The sequence below is a fragment of the Pelophylax lessonae genome (assembly GCF_965119305.1).
Source record: "Pelophylax lessonae genome assembly, chromosome: 1".
Classification (NCBI taxonomy): domain Eukaryota; kingdom Metazoa; phylum Chordata; class Amphibia; order Anura; family Ranidae; genus Pelophylax; species Pelophylax lessonae.
In genome coordinates, this window is record NC_138768.1 from 234,184,345 (window position 1) to 234,202,213 (window position 17,869).

The 17,869-nt window shown below is 44.1% G+C and overlaps 1 protein-coding gene across 1 annotated transcript in view; it reads right to left on the reverse strand.

Annotated features, from left to right (window-relative positions):
* HIP1R (huntingtin interacting protein 1 related) overlaps nucleotides 1-17,869 on the reverse strand; it is a 271,144-nt gene that overhangs the window by 129,239 nt on the left and 124,036 nt on the right. The window contains exons 12-14 of the mRNA XM_082258417.1: nucleotides 8,012-8,073; nucleotides 7,835-7,907; nucleotides 5,447-5,630 (exon numbers count right to left, since the gene is read on the reverse strand). Coding sequence (XP_082114543.1) covers nucleotides 5,447-5,630; nucleotides 7,835-7,907; nucleotides 8,012-8,073 — 319 coding nt within the window. The remainder of the gene's footprint in view (nucleotides 1-5,446; nucleotides 5,631-7,834; nucleotides 7,908-8,011; nucleotides 8,074-17,869) is intronic.

The following is a 17,869-nucleotide window of genomic DNA, read 5'->3' on the forward strand; positions in this document are numbered from 1 at the left end:
ACCCGAATCGCATGAACCACATCCAAGGTATGCAAAGCAAATTCCCTGGGATGAGATGGCTTGAGGCAAAAGGAAGTCCGAGACAACTTTGGGCAGGAATGATGGACAGGGATGAAAAACCTCTTTATCCCTATTGACCATTGAACAGGGATTGCAACAGGATAATGCCGCCAATTCTGATACCCTGCGAGCCAAGGTAATAGCCACCAAGAATGTCACCTTCTGGGATAACGTAGACAAGGGAATCTCCCGAATATTCTCAAACTGAGGTTCCTGGAGAACGAAAGTACTAAATTTAAATCCCATGGCGGCAAAAGAGACCGTACAGGTGGAGCCACATGTCAAACCCCCTGAATGAAGGTACGAACTCAAGAGTGCATGGCTAGGGGTCACTGAAAGAAGATTGACATGGAGGACACCTGGCCTTTGATGGTACTCAAGGCCAACTTCTGATCAACGCCTTGTTGAAGAAAGGTTAAGATACGAGCCACAGAAAAGGATCGAGTATGAACGCCAAACACCACCAAGAAATGTACGCTTTCCACGTATGATGGTATATCTTGCTGGAAGACAACTTCTTCCCCTTCACCACAGTAGGGATCACTGATCCAGACATTACCTGGCTGCTTTCAATAGCCAAGCCATTAAAACCAGCGACTGTAAAGCAGGATGGTAGATCAGCCCTTGGGACAACTGGTCTTCTCTGAGAGGAAGCTCCCAAGGGACGTTTAGGGCCACCAGACTGATTGGAAGATCCTCGCCCTTGATTCTTCGCAGGAATTGTGGAAGAAGCCTGAGCCGAGGATGATACTGGCCTTACTGTGGCCCGTGGACGCCTGCGGCATCTGCCAGAGGAACCTGTAATGTTGCCACGAACCTCTGTATTCTTCTGTGGAGCCAAACCGGCTAAAGAAGCTGCATGTAGGACTGTGCAAACAGATATGTCTTGAAGGTGGATACCACCAAACTCAGAACCTGTAGGCAAAATGGGAGAGAGAACTGTCTGTGTGACAGCAGCCGGTGAATCACGGCCTGTGGTTCCTGACATTTGTCCAGAGGAAGGACCACCCTGGTCAGAATTAAAATCAGACTTAGGTAAAATAATTGCCTGGACAGCGATAGAGGGGAGCTTAGGTTGTTTGGACATCACCTGAACCTTTGCAGGAATTAAAACCGCACAAGGAGACTCAAAACCTGACAAGGACAAGCTTTGTCCCCCTTTCTGGGTACCCCCAAAAGAATCATTTCGTGGATCTCCTTGACGGACATGAAGGAGGTCCACGATGCCCGAAACCAGCGAAGCTGTCCCCTCACCCCAATAATGTGTGAGGGCAGACCTTAATGCTGAAGGGGTCTTGTCTGCAGGTCCGGAGAAGCTAGCTTTAGGCTTACCAGACCAAAGATGCTTGGAACCTCCCGGGGAAGATTTGAAAGATCTATTTCCCTTTTTCTCCACCCCAGAAGCACAAAATAATTTTCTATGTGCTGAGAAGGAGGGCCCCCATCTTTGACAAGGCTCCTTCCTTTCTTAGACTATGGCAGCCCCAAACAGGCGATCGCCTTAAAAGGGCAGATCAATGAGCGCTTTCTTAGAGGCTTGGTCTGAGGACCAATTCTTAAGCCACAGCACGCACCTAATCACCACCGCTGAAACAGAAAGTTTGGACAGCACAGGAGCCGTATCCAAAGCTGCATCACAAATAAACTGCAGCCCATGGACAAACTGGTCTGCTAAATCAACATAAGCAGCTGGGACCTGCTAACCCCCCAGGCCCATTTAGATAGGGTCTGAGACACCAGAGCTGAGGCAAAGACTGGCCGCAATGTCGAACCAGCCATAGTAGACATGCTACGTGCCACAGCCTATGCTTTCCTGTCAAAAAAAAAATGAGGTTGAAGGATTATAAGAGGTGCGTGAAAGGTGCATGAAAGTCAGCCAGCCCCCAGTCTGATGTACTCACCCTCCAGTCTGTCACCAACCAAGTAGACCTGTCTCTTGATACAAAGAACAGGGGTTTAGTTGACACACCTAGTCCATTATGTTTAAGCAACCAGGGATGGAGACGCCTTGCTTACAGCTTGGTGCCTCATATAAAGTCCCACCGTGCGATTTTCGTGCGTTTTTGGTGGATGCAGTCTGATTTGACCTTACTTTTCCATATACAGGGATGGAGACCAATAGCATGACCTGCTTGTCTCACACCAAGTCCCAAATAGGAAATTAGGGATTGAAAGGCATTGTGCTTTACAGGCCATGCCCCATATATAAAATCCCTATCTGTCTTTATACTGCATCCACCAAGGGGATGGAGGTGTAATGCTTCTCAGCTGGTCCTTTCCAGTTTGTACCATCGTTACAACTTAGTTATTTGAGTTTTGAGACAACAGCCAGTCATGGATGAGGGTGGGTTGGGAGAGGTTGGGCTGTCTCCCTCTCACCTGTTCCCCCATCCATCCAATAGTAGCCATGTGCTTCCAGAGTGAAGACACTAAATTAGGAGTGTTAGGACTGCAGATTTAACAGGGTGCCGTGAAGTGGCTCTGCAGCTTTCACATGCATTTGCAAATGTGTGTCAACTAAACCCCTGTTCTTTGTATCAAGAGACAGGTCTACTTGGTTGGTGACAGACTAGAGGGTGAGTACTGGGGGCTGGCTGACTTTCATGCACCTCTTATAATCCTTCAACCTCATTTTTTTCTTGTTATAGGGATGGAGACGCCGGGCACCACCTGCTTGGGTCTCACTTAAAGTCCCACCTAGTCCATTATTTTTATTCTTTCCTGTAAGCCGGGTCCTTAAAGGTTGGGGATTCCTCTACTCTACTGGGATCATGGTAGTTTTTTTTCAACCTGGAAACAGGAGGGTCCACCACTGGTGGACTGGTCCACTTTTTTTAAAGGGACTCCTCAAAAGGGTAAGGTACAGCAAAATCTTTGGGGACCAAAAAGGGTCATTTTGGTTGTTCCCATTCCTTACAGGAAAACCTGTCAAAATAAAGCACAAAAAGGAAACACCTTTGGAGAGCAAGGGGACTTATGCGTACAAAACGATATAGCCACATCCGTGGCTACATCAGCCGCATCCTCCATTTTTAAAGCCTCACGCACTGCAGTGAAAAGTGCGTCTACCAGCGCTTTTTAATTTGCTGCTGCAACCATGAAGGAATCATCCTCTCTATCAGATGGATCTGGGGGTGTGAAATTAAGCCCCACTGGACAGGCCACGTCCATGGCGGCCTCAGGCTCACAATCCGATGAGACAGACTGAGCAAGGAAAGGTGGGGGGACGCTTCCCCCTGGGCCTTTGCCCACACGCCACTTTCACCCGGGACACTAAGAAGGGCAGGACCACCGTCAGTGTAACTATGGGAAGATGGGGTTCCGAGGGACCTGCCCCCTCCATGAGGGGGGTCAGTGGGGGAGATGTGACCCTGAAGCTCCATAAGGAAAGGAAGATCTTGCAGTACAAAAATTATATTTTGGCACCACTAAAGGATCCCCCTCAAGGCTCAGGGTACCTATCAGCAGAGAGAGAGAGAGAGATAATAGGGACCCCCAAGGACTCACCCTACCGATCGGAGGAGCGTAGAGAATTCGGACTCAACATCACCATGGACGCCATCCCTGTTCATATGTCTCGGGCACAGGAAGAGGAAACTGAGGAGGAAGAGAAAAAGAAGGAGCTTCCACATCCCCATGAGGCTTCCGTCGTCTCCAGAACTAAGTGAAAATGCCCCCCATGACATCATCAGGCTACATAAAACATGGCCGCCAACTGGAGACCAGCCAGGCTAAGGGAAAATGGCCCGTGACATCGGGCTACACAAACATGGACACCAACTGGAGACCAGCCAGACTAATTAAAAATTGCCCCTGTGACATCATCGGCTACACAAACATGGGCGCCAACCGGAGACCAGCCAGACTAAGTGAAAATGGCCACTGTGACATCGGGCTACACAAACATGACCGCCAACTGGAGACCAGCCAGACTAAGGGAAAATGGCTGCCATCAGCTACAGCATGCTGCCAGGATCTTCCCTTTGCCCTCTGCAACGCTGCACCCTCTACAAGGGGACCCCCTTCCTGAGGGTAGGACACACGTTAGGGGAGACTCCACTGTGCACTCTGCACCGGTCTCTGCACTGGGACCCCCCTGCACTATACTCACACTGCAAACAGTGGGGCATGCACCTAGGGGTCTCCTACACTGGGACCCCTCCAGACTACCAGGGCAGGACACACTATTCCAGAACCCTTACAGAGTGGGGATAGCGGGGGAGACCCCAGGGGTCTCCGCGGCATCCTTTACCCTGGGACCCCCACCAGACTCCAGGTCCAGATAAGGGGGAGGGAAGAGTGGGGAAAGCCCAGCTCACTGAGGGATTTTTAAGGATGGGAGGAGGGAACCTGCAGGCAGGTACGACCGTTCCTAGAAGTGACCCATGTCCACCCCAAAAAAAAGGCTATAAGGGGAGAGGGGGGACTGTACTTACCCTACCATGGTGCAGGTAACACTCCAGACAGAATCCTCGCCACCAAAGTAGGGGAGCTGTCAGCCAAGGGACCGCTGTGACTCAGACCCAAGCCCGGTCATATGTGACCCTGCGATTAACTCATGTCATGGCCAACCTAGCGTGTAGCTGCGGTCTGCACGCGCTCGCTGGCTGGGCTGAGGGGATCACTGGATTTAGATTATCCAGCCCGTCGCCCAGTCCAGCAGTTGATTATAGATCTCCCGAGAGAAAAAACAAAAAGGATATAAGGAAGGAGAAAAAAAATTGCTAGGACCAGAGATCCCGGCCGGGAACCTAGGTCCTTACTCCTGACTAGACAAATTAAAACTGACTACTTAGAGCAGAGAAAGAGGTTATATACCAAGCGGAGGCAGCCCATGGTCATAGCCAGGTGTTTTATGTTCTGCCTAGTCCTACTCCTGTAGGAGGCAATATAACCCAGTAGTTCTGATTTATGGAGCGCTGTGTCCCTCAATGAACGAAAGAGAAATACATTTATTCAACATTAAGGAGGCATGGCGCACAAAAAAAAAAATGTTTTTTTCTTTTTCATTAGAAAGAATTGTTGATTTTCAAAACCCCAATGAATTTGTGTATCTTTATTTTCAGTAAAAGAAAAATATGCACACTTGTAGACCATAAATTCTACTTCCATTGACACATAATAAAATGGCTACTTAATCTTGACAATTTGTTTTTCAGCCCAGGCATTAGGTACAGTTTAATCATGTTGCTTATTTCAGCCTCCTGGCAGATGTTCGTGAAATCCCAATGGTATAATTAAGCCTCTGCATTTAAAGAAGCTTTTCAGGAATTGGCTAAGACAGGTTCTAAGCAGCATACACACTGAATAATTTACCATGTATTGCACTGTATAGATTAAACACTCATCATTGATTCTGATATACTGGCAGTTTGTAAAGACCTACTTTCCATTTCTGCATGCAGTCCCTGAGTTTTGTCGCTCTCTTGCTTCAGTTTCCGCAGTCTCTCCAGCTCATCCCGCAGCTGCTCATTGTCCACTAAGGCTTTCTGCTTTTGCTTCCGCTGCTCTTCCACCTCAGCTTCCAAAGTGTTTATCTGACCTTTCAGCTGCATGATGTATTTCTGGGCCTGTGACAATCAGACAATTATTTAAAATGTATTTTATGGCCATCAATGTAAACAGCTAAATTATTATTCCTCGACTCTAAAACACTGTCTTATCTTCTTGGAACATAAATTCTTGGGAAAAAAAAGGTAAATGGACTTATGTCATGGAATGAATCTCCTCTACTCTGATATCAAAATTAGACACCTTCAACAAACTTCAGAATTTGTAGTGGGAAATGATGGGAGATCCAATTACCAACTCACTGCTCTTACCTTAACATGATAGCCCTCTGTCACTCCAGATTAATTATAGCATTGTGCAGACACAAAAGGTGCACAGATGAGTTTTGATATAGCGGACTCTCCAGTTGCCTTCCTGCTCTTATATTTCATAACACAAACTTCAACCATCATGTTTTGAGCTCACCCAATCTATTGGACATTGATAAAACTACTTTGAAGCACATATTTATACAGTTTCACATTTAATTAGAATACTGTACTTACATAATAAATGTACTAACATAATAAAACGTAAAATATATGACTGTTTTAATTATATCTACGTTCAATAAATAAATAGCAATAAGAAATGCAGACCGAAACAATAAGACTCACTTCATACCCATACACGTTTCTTTAAAAGGAACTTTGGATGGTACTCCAATGTACTATGCACATGCACCTCATGTTTTTTAATGCTTTGTGGTGTATTGGCAGCCCAATTCAAAGTGAAGGGGCTTGCCTTAATGCACTGCGTATTAATGTGCAAAACAAAAGCACTTAAACACATCAGAGCAGCCTCCCTCAACCAGGGAGCCGCGGCATTCCGGTTGAGAAAGGCTGTCAGATCTGATCAAGCTCCTGCTCATCCGAACTGTACATCAGCACAGCAGGAGCTCGGTTGGGACAGAAAAGAGAAAGCAGTAGAAGGGGCTGAGTCGTGGGCTCTTTGCCTCCCTCTATAGGGCAGTACCCAGCGATTGCAGTACCTGATGTGAATGCGGGTACTGTACTGCAGTTTTGGAAAGGCTGTGTGCGCCAGCCAACCCCACGTGTGAATGAGTCCTTGGTACACATTTGTGCGGCTGCGTCTTTGGTGTAGGGCAGCCCATCAATTTCAGTGGGTTTCCCTACCCATAGAAACACCGGGAAAGAAAGCACTTCATAGACTCCTTTGAAAAGTTAAACAGTTTTTTTGTAAAGCAAACAGTTCAAAATGATCCCTTTATGTCAAATGAGTACCATAGGAGGATAAAAAATATTTTATGGAGAATGGAGTTTTAAGGTAAACTAAACTCTCTCAAGCAACATTAACTATTTTTAATCCTTATGCTACAATGAATAAAAAGGTATATATATTTTTTTTACGCGTTTTAAACTTTTTTTTTTATTTTAATTTCTTCAGGTGCTTCCTAGTTTTTGGCCTTGGTCAAACGGTATTATACATCCAGGCACCTTTCTGGTATTTTTTTTTTCTCATCTGCAGCAAAGCAAACACTCCTACCTGCATGCCTAAGCTAAGGGCAGATGGATTCCAAGAAAGAAATGCTACATATATAAACTGCCCTTACTCAGGGTGGCTATGGCTAGAAATGCTAGTGGTGTTTTTCAAATCGATTTCTCGCAGAAAGACATGGATGGATGAGTTTTCTCTGAATACTAAAGAATGAATTACATAGCGTTTTTGGTTTGTGGTGCCGATACACTTTAGTTCACCTTTACAAAATGGTAAATTAACCAAAATGTTGCTATTTAAAAATATCTGCTTAAAGACTGTGTGTGTGAACAAGGGTATTTACCGTTCGTTCTCTACCATTAATATTCTGAAGGCTAACAGAGGCACGCTGTGACTTACAGAAAAGACTTACACAAACGCACATGCATTGTACTATCAGCTTTGCCTGCATCACTCATGTACTTTGAAAACCTGTTCTGTTATGCGACTCGGAAAATACCTAAACAAGTCATACAATAAAGGTTCACTTGTTTGGGAAATCCAATTTAAACAGTAACTTCAAGCCTATGTCATTTTAAATTTTGGATCACTAATCTTACTTGCATGCCCCATCTTGATGAATAAGGTATGAATTCCTTGCATGTTCATGGTTTTTTAGACACAAGGCATTCATCTTCTACAAATTGTTTTTTAGCACTAAAAGAGCATTATGAGAAACAATAGCTAGTTTAGAAGCACTTTAGATCTAGCTGTTTTTAAACCTTACCTCCAGCTTCATTTTTTCCAATTCTAAACGAAGCAGTTCAATTTCTTTTTTAAGATTTTCAATCTGAAGGTCCCTTAGAAGGAAAAGGGAGCAGAAGAAAAAACAGGTAAGCAGCAGACAAGCAACAGTATTGATCAATGAGCAGCAACAGACAAGAGGTTTACATATAATGAGTACCTGTCATCTATCGCAAGACCATTTGGAGGCCCAAAAGTTTGTTGAAAGATGTCTTCTACAACCTATAAAAAAAAAAAAAAAAAAGATTTAACCACTTAAGCCCCGGAAGATTTTAGCCCCTTCCTGACCAGGGCCTATTTTGCGATTCGGCACTGCGTGAATTGAACGGACAATTGCGCGGTGGTGCGACGCTGTACCTAAACAAATTTGGCGTCCTTTTTTTCCCACAAACAGAGCTTTCTTTTGGTGGTATTTGATCACCTGTGTGATTTTTTGATCATGCGCTATAAACCTAAAAAGAGCGTCAATTTTGCAAAAATAACAATATTTTTCACATTTTTTTATATGAAATTCCCCAAAAAAAATGTAAAAATCAAAATTTTTTTTACATTTTAGGCCAATTTTTTTTTTTTTACCATATGTTTGGTAAAAAAAGAAAAAAAAAAAAAAAAAAAAAAAAATCGCAAAAAGCGTATTGTGATTGATTTGGGCAAAAGTTATTGCATTTACTAACAAAGGGAAAGATTTTTGTCATTTTTGGTGGGTTTTTTTTAGCGCGTAATGGCGGCGATCTGCAATTTTTTTTGCGGGACTGCGACATTGGGGCGGACAGATCGGACCCTTGACTTACATTTTTGACACTTTTGGGGTTACCAGTGACATTACTACAGTAATCAGTGCTATATATATGCACTGTTACTGTAAAAATGACACTGGCTGTGAAGGAGTTAACTGTATTGGAGAGGGAGGGGTTAAGTGTGTCCTAGGGGCGTGCTTCTAACTGTGAGTGGCTGTGCCTTGATGTGCAAGAACAGAGATCAACGGTCCTACATAGTAGAACCGTTTGAACATCATTCTTACACAGGGAGAACTGACCGGCGGCTTTGTTTACATTAGCCGCCTGCCTTTCTTCCGCTGTCACCTCCGGCGGCTCGCGCTCGCTCCCAAAACCCTCACAGGCTAGCGACGTAGCCCTATGTTACTCTGCCTGTGAGGGGCTGACTGCCGACGTAAATAGTCGTGCGGCAGTCAGCAAGTGGTTAAAGCAGGTATAAATATTAAGTCTTTTTGAACATGATTGTTTAAACCCCTATGCTCCGGCACCTCCTCGCCCTTTAAGAGGTTTCAGATGCCAGGAGGCGGGTGATCATGTGACCGCCGACATGATCGAAAAGTTCCCGATCGCAAGTAGCGATTGTGAGCTTTCCATTAGCCCCTGGTAACTGTGCTGGAAGCACGCAGGGCACGCACTCTCGGCACAGCTGCATTAACCCCAATTTGTGAAAATATGCAGCCGCTCAGTGCTAAGAGGCCGCATATTTATGTGTGGCTGGCACCAAGGGGTTAAAAACCATTGGTATAGGTTTCTACTTTTTCAGCCAAACTGGGATAGCACCTATGACTGCATTTTCTCTAAATCTGATCCATGTATGGCGATTCACGTTCATGAAAAGTTGACCTATCAATCGACTTCTCAAACAGTCTTGTTGGAAAATTAGCTTGATCAGCGCTGCTCAGTATATTTTCATGCAAGTGGAGTCAATGTCAGAATGACAGCGGGGATGATTCCTGCATCCATCTCGTTTGGGGGAATCGGTCATTTTTTTCATTCAGCTGGCTGACTGAACAATAAAAATTGAACCATGTGCCCCCAGCATGGAACTGAAGCAGGAACTGGCCAACTTTTGGTACATGTGCACCGCTGTCTGTTCAAAAAAGCTGGTATAATGTCCAGCAAAGACACAGCGGAAGAGATCGACATGCCAACATTGCTTGTGTTAGTTTAGGATCCTTTTTTTTTTTTTTACTTTACATATTAACCAATTTTAATTGTACTTGTAAACGAAGTCTAAGATCTAAATAGCAGAATCAGAGCCTCCTGCTGCTGGTGAGGCATCCTAGAATTCTATTCGCTTTTTCCACTGCCTGGTCACACTGTTTGCTCAGTTTGCAATCTGAGATAAGTACCTGGCCAACACTGTAGTCCCAATACTGCAATCTGTCAGGGCATTATTTTTCCTTAGGTGCTTTTTTTTACATTTAGAAACACTGAACAGCAGTTTCCACTTCCATTGATGCAATGCAAAATCATGTTCTATGTTACACAGCCCCAGGGATATCAACCCTATTACACACCTTTGTGTCATCAGCAAAAAGACATACCTTACCCAACAAATGTTTAGTTACATCACTTAGAGATTAAATAGAACAGGACCTAGTACAGAGCCTTATGGTATACCACTAGTAAATGGTCTCTATTCTGAATGAACCCCATTTACAACCACACTCTGGTATCTATCCTGTAGCCAACTGCATATCCACTAAACCACCCAAGGGTTAAGTTCCAGCTTGCGCAACTTTTGTATCATTATGTGGAACTGTATCAAATGCCTTGCTGAAATCAAGATATGCTATGTTCACAGCACCACCCTGGTCCAAAACCTTAGTGATATAGTCAAAGAATTTGATCAGATTAGTCTCGGACATGCCCTCAGTAAAGCCATGCTGCTTTGGGTCCAGCAAGTTGTGTGTTAAGTGATCAATAATCCTTCCTTTTAGAAGTGATTCCATTAACTTTATAGGAGTGATTCTGGGCCTAAGCATTTTCTAGAAAGACTTTTTTTTTCTCTAACGACAGCTTGGCTTCTTCTGCACCCTTTTTTTTTTTTTTTCCAAAAAGTTTATTGAAGGAACATGGTACAACAATAGTAAAACATTACAGTGTGAGCATTGTAGTAGGTACAATAGGTATTGTTCATGGAGATACAGGTAAAAAAAACACTTGAAACATGTCAAAAAGTAACAATAAATTTGCAGATTACAGCTTCCAAACTAAGAAAAAGTAAAGATGGGGGGGTAGAGGGGAACAAAGTTACTCCCTTGTGTCCAGCACAAGGGGGGGGGAGGGGGGGGGGAGGTTGGTGGAAAACAGTGCAAAATCTGACATTCCTAAAGCTGGATATTTCAAATGATGAGACACTGATAAGGGTAAGCAGTCAATTTATGCTAGCACAGTATCCATTTAGTAGAAGATTAATCAATGCAGAGATACCTCAATCAATTTTTGAAATTCAGGAGAATTACGAAAAGAGATCCAATCTTTCCAGATATTCGAATAGCGGGTAGGATTATCCTGGGCGGTGGCAATCAATTCCTCCATTTCGGAAATCCGCTCGATTTGGAGCAACCAATTTTGCAAAGAGGGAATTTTAGAGGTACCCCAAAGTCTTGGGATACACATCTTTGCTGCATTAATCATTATCATAGGTAATGATCTAAAGTATTTAGGTGGCGGAGTAGCAAAATGATGCAGGAGGAAATGAGCGGGTAGTAGATCTATTGTTTGCTTCGTAATTTTTTCAATGTGTTGATGGACCACGTTCCAGAATGGTTTGATGGACGGACATTCCCACCAAATGTGGATCATATCTGCAAAATGTGTTTTACAGCGCCAGCAAGAATCAGGCACCTTGCTATCAAACTTATTTAATAGATGGGGGGTGCGATACCACTTTGTGAGAATTTTGTAATTATTTTCCTGAATGGACACATTAATTGAGCCTCTGAGGACGTTTCTGTATATTTTTTCCCAGTGGTGTTCTTGGATTTCTATGTTTAATGTTTTATTCCAATCATCACTCAGCTTGTCAAGGTGTGCAGGACACGAGTCCCACAAAAGGGCGTGAATTTTGGAAAGTAGGTGCCGTTGCGGAGAGGCTGCAGTGCACAACTTTTCAAACTTCGTGAAGACTGATGGGAGGGATTTTGATTTGTTGATAAGGGGGGTGATGAAGTGATGTAATTGTGCGTATTCCCAGAATGATAAGGAGTTATTGTGGAGATTTTCTTTTAGCTCAGGGTGTGATAACAATTTCCCATTTTGTAACAGGTGAAATATCCTTAAACCCATTTCACAAGGAGTATTGCCAAGAGAATGACGTGTCTGGCCTGGAGGAAATAGAGGGTTATGTAAAATCGGGGTCAAGGGACCAAGTTGTCTAGTTAGAGATTGGTCAGAGTTGGAGGAATGGAAGCAGCGTAGGGTAGGGCCGATGAAAGGGTGTCGTATTCTGCACCCTTGATAGTTTATGTGGTCATTGCTGTGGTACTGTCTGACTGTACTCTGGCTGGGTGACCAGTGTTGTAGAGACAATCTGATGGCTCTCAGTTCCGAAGATGTCGATAGATAGTTAAAACTCCTGCAAGGACCAGGTTTCCCTGGACAGTCAGGGAATTGTAAAGTCAACTCTAGCCTATAAGGCTGGCATCTACTGTAACCTTCCAGTATCCAAAGGTTAGGACTAAACCAAGTCAGGGAGAATTTTATCTGGCTGCACAGAAGCAATCAGCAGTCCAAGTATTGGATTTGCTTGTTCCACTTCCAGAGTATGCTGGATTGAAGTTTAGAGTGAGTGGGCAAAGAGAACTGCCATATAGGGAGGTTACCATCAAGGCCAAGACATTTATGCAGAGGCGAGCTAAGAGGTACCATTTGACCTGAGGGTCCTAATGTGGTACCCAATAGATGCATCCTTCTCTTGGGGAATGACATTTCTGACTTGGGCTGTGGGGAGATCCTCACGGCTCTTGATTGGATTCTTCATGCTTTAATATAGGAGCTAGTATAACCCAGGCGATGACTGTGTGCCTTTGGCTCTACTTCTGCAGAAGATGGCAGCAGGAATGCAGCAACATACTGTATACATTCTTTAAAGATCAGGCATGCAGAAAGGCATCATCCAGCAGGTGTTAACCACTTGCTGACCAGCCCACAGTAATTTTAATGAGGGCAGGTGGTATGTACAGGCACAGTCACGTACCTGTTCATCAGGAGCTACACATGCACACCAGCGTGTGCCTTGGGTGCGCACTCCTGTGACCGCTGCATCTATAGCAACCGGGGAATCATCTCTCTGACCAATCATGGCGATTACATAATAACAATGTAAACAAACTCATTAACCACTTGCCGACTGCCCACAGTACATTTTATGCGCCTGGGCGGCATGTACAGGCAAAGCGACATATCGATCAGTCATTTTACAGAAACAAGGGAGCATGTAGGCCTAAATTTTTAAAGAAGTTTGATTTTCTTGGATATGTTTTTTTTTGTTCCAAAAATATTTTATTGAAATAATAATACAATACAGAAGGTAAAGCGATGGGTCAAATGCAATATAACAAAATAACAACATGCCCTATAATACCTCTCCTCGGTATGGGAGATGCCTTATACACAGATTAAACAACAATGTAGAATGACATTAAGCCCATAAGAACATGAACTTGTACATAAAAAAAAAAAAGAAAAAAAAAAAACCTTAGCAAGGATGTAGCGAGAAGTGGTGGGGCAATGAATTGGGGTTACATTTTTGCTCTATGGTAGCTGAAGATCTAAGAGGTCTGAGTCTGTAAAGAGGATAATAATTCCTTAGTGCAGTGTTGGTGTGGGCATGGATAAAGCCAGAGTAAAGAAAAAAAGGGGGGGGAGGGTTAGCGTGGGAAGTTTGTTGTGAAGCGTTTCGATTTGCTCTGGCCCCTTGGCACCCAATTCGGATCACAGGCAGTGATGGAAGTATCTGCCTTAAAGTAAACGGCGTTACTTAAACGCAGTTACTTTTGAGGGTAACGAGTAATCTATCAGATTACTCGTTTTCACCCTGTAACGCCGCTGCTGCTACTTTCGGCTGCGTTACTGCAATTACATCTACTGCCACCAGATAGTAGCAGATGTAATTGTAATTCCCCCTCTCCTCTATGACCGCTGTCTGCGGTACAGGAAGTAGAAGAGGAGGAGACTCAGCCAAGGAGTTTCAGCGTCTGTGCTTCTGCCGTCAGGCACATCATCTCAGCAGGGGGCTGCCTGTCCTGGAGACACTACCATACACAAAGATTACCGTTTTGTGCCAGCAAACCATTGCTATTAATCCTCTAAAACATGCCTGACCCTGCCAGCCTGTGCCTGCTCGGTTAATGAGAGGAACCCCTGAGACCTGCATATAATCTGTCACTGCTTCTACAAACAACAGGTCATATATCAGTTGCGACACCTAGTGGTCACACAGGTGGATGCAACTTTCTTCTTTTTTGTAATACACAGATTGGGAATTGTTTATCACTTTTCACCATTAGCATCACCAGAAATTCTCATATTTTTGAACACTAAACTCTTTACAGTAATCACTAATGTCTGTCAGACTCTGCACTGTTTAAAGAGGTTTTGGAATAAAATACCACTTGTTTCTAAAATAAAAAAAAAAATTTGTTTATTTATTTGCACATAAGCACTTTGCACGTGGTCACCACACACAGTCCAATCCAGTGGTTTTCAATTGGATCAAATATTGAGGTACACTTATATTATTTGGTGGTATTTCTTTCATTTGGATTTTATTACTTTGAGTCACTACACCATTTATTTGACACTTGGTTATTCACAGGTAGCGCCGTTTCAACCTCTTTTGCACTTGTACTTAAATCAGCCAAGGAGACACTAGAGACTCGGCAGATGATGATGGCTGCAGAGGGGCGGAGATGATGGCTGTGGAGGCGGAGATGACGGGGAGATGCAATGCTCTGGCAGAACCTGCCTGGCTACATATCCATGGAGGGTTTTGCAAACTATGGAGATGACTACAGCGGGCGGAGGCAGATCGTTTTTCATGCGACGGAGCTGCATGCGGTAGAGTACGGGGAGAGGCACTGCTCTGGGGGGGGGGGGGCTACTGGCTACATATCCATGCAGGGTCCTGCAAACGTCAGGAGTTTGGGGGGGGGGGCTGCAGATGAGTGTGCATTGGGCCTGTTTAGTAGTGGGATGGGAGTTAGTTGCTGGATGGCAGCCCCCAACTCCTGACGTTTGCGCCCCCCCCCCCCAGAGCAGTGCATCTCCCCGTACTCCACACCGCAGCTCCATAGCATGAAAAACTATCTGCCTCCGCCTGCTGTAGTCATCTCCATAGTTTGCAGGACCCTCCATGGATATGTAGCCAGGCAGGTTCTGCCAGAGCAGTGCATCTCCCCGTCATATCTCCGCCTCCGCAGCCATCATCTCCGCCCCTCTGCAGCCATCATCTCATAATGGGTTAATCATATCAAGGTATATCGGGCTCGGCTTGTTGGTGGAAATCCTGCGCATGAGCATTTGCGGCAGGCAGCCCGCTTCTCTCTGGGAGATCGATTTTCACGCTACACCGGTTCACACTAGGTCGCTCCGACTTCGGGGGCGACCTGAGGGGCAGAGAGCACAGCGCGCCAGCCCCAGGAGGAGGACGGAGCCAGATGGACCCGGACAGTGTGCCAGTGCCTGCCAGGCCACACCACCTCCAGCAGCCAGCCCAGCACAGCAGGTACCAAAAAAAAAAAAAAGCCTCACAGTCAGTCAGGACTCAGACCCACACCACCAGTGTGCCACACCGCCACCACCACCAGTGTGCCACACCGCCACCACCAGTGTGCCACACCGCCACCACCACCAGTGTGCCACACCACCAACAGCCAGCCACTCCAGGCAGCAGGTACCAAAAAACCAAACAAAATACAGTTACTCACAGTCAGGAGGACTCGGGACTCAGACCCCCACAGTGTGCCACACCGCCACAACTATTAAAGATATCATAGAATGTGATTGCATTATAGAATAGTAAAAAAAGTCGCAGTTACTTTTCTGAGTAACTTATTACTTTTTCAATGTGGTAACTGAGTCAGTAACTCAATTACTTTTTGGGAGAAGTAATTTGTAACTGTAACTAATTACTTTTTTAAAGTAAGATGACCAACACTGATCACAGGTTATATATAGAGGTAATGAGAGTGACTCTAAGATGGGATACCTTCCTTACTCATTCCTTGTTTAGGAAAGGGAGGTCTCGAAATAGTCATTGGTATCCAAATGGTCGGAAAAGAGGAGAGTACCTTGTGTGTACTACAGGTAAAAATGAGTATCAAGTCGGTGAGATAACTGAATCAGTTTTCATTAGTTTCTTGTACTCCTCCGTGGTAGTGAAATGTGTCCAACAGGCCCAGGTGTGGGAGAATTTGGATGGAGAGTCTTTGGCTATGTGGATCAGCTCTTCCATTTCAGCTATCTTACCAATGTGTCTTAGCCATTCCTGGATGGTTGGAGTGTGGAGAGAGCCCCAGTGTATGGGTATGCAGAGCTTGGCTGCATTAATCATGTGGACAACCAGGGATTTACAGTACGATTGCCAGGGTATAGTTGAATGGTTTAATATGAATTGGGAGGACGTGTGTTCCAGGTAGTATGTGGATATTTGGGTAATTATATTGTGGACCTTGGTCCAGAATTGTTGGATTTCAGGGCAGGACCACCATATATGTAATAAAGTGCCTAGGTGACCTGCACATCTCCAACAGGTATTTGAGATGGTTTTAAAATTTTATTGAATTGAGACATTGATCGAGCCTTTATAAGCCAAAGTAAATATGCCTTTCCATTGTTCATCAGAGAGTTCAGCGTCTTGGATGTGTTTTATGACAAAATAGTTTTTTTTTCTCCAAATTTTTGCTCTTTTTTCATTTATATTGCAAAAAATAAAAAAAACCCAGTGGTGATCAAATTGGACACACAGAGCAGTACCTTGGCTCAGGTGCCTCCATAGCAAGCTGCTTGCTGTGGGTTTACTCGGCAGGAGAGAGGGGCCAGAAGCGCCAGCAAGGGACCTGAGAAAAGGAGGATCGGGGCTGCTCTGTGCAAAACCACTGCACAGGCCAGGTGAATAACAAACAAGACTTTAACATCACTTTAAGCCAGGATAGTGAAAGGAAACAAGAAAAAATGAATAAAAGTTAAAAAAAAAAAAAAGGCAGGAGTCATTACAAAAAAAAAAAAAAAAAAAGAAAAACCATCCAGTTTCTCCGCCTACAGAATCACATACTGTGCTTTTCACTGCAGACTGTGTTTGGTAAAGCCAGGAACTGGCATAAATACACAGGAAATCCCTTTTCCTACCTTATCCAGGTTGCTGGTTCTATTAGAGTTTTAGGCTTTGACCATCATGGTGTTCATATCCCACAAAGGGGTCTTCAGGATCTGGGAACCATAGAAATGCTCTGCATGTGTATAGCACCCTATGGCAAATTAATTAAGTTGCATTTCATGCCAAGTGAGCGCTTAGCGTAGAATGCAGTGCTCGAAGCAGACATTACAGGTGCTCTGGGGGAAGACCTAGCAAGTTTTTATAGTGTCACGTGAAGCTGCATATAACCCATGGTCTAAGAATACAAGCCCTGGGTCCTATAAGGTACGATTACGATAAGCATTATGTGCATTTTCTGGTCTACTGAGGTGTATTGCCAGCCTATTCATAATGAATGGGCTCCATTTATGTAAATGAAATCCTATCAAAGAGGAGAACATAGGTGTGAATACGCCCTTAATGCAACACACAATAAGGCAGCAAAATTCTGAATAGGCTTTCAAGGTGTACTTTACCTTTGCAAAAATATATCTCTCTTGTGCTTGCTGCAGCTGAGAGATCAACCAGCATTAAATCTCCCTCCCAAAAATAAAAAATGGGTTAGAGACATTTTAAAGGTCACTTCCAAATCTCTGCTGCCAATAAACGGAGCATTCAACATACATTCCTATCTGTTTGTTCAGTCTCTGCACTTCTATATATTTTTCATCTGAATGCTAGGCTACCAATGATGCTGCCAATTTCTTTGCAACTAACCTTTATCTAATAACATATAATGATCTAATAACATATAATCATATATATGATGATATATGATGATGATATATAAACATATATATGATCTAATAACATATAATCACAACTGCAGAAGGATATATTAATGTAAATCCTTCACAAGTGGAAAACCCACAATAAAACT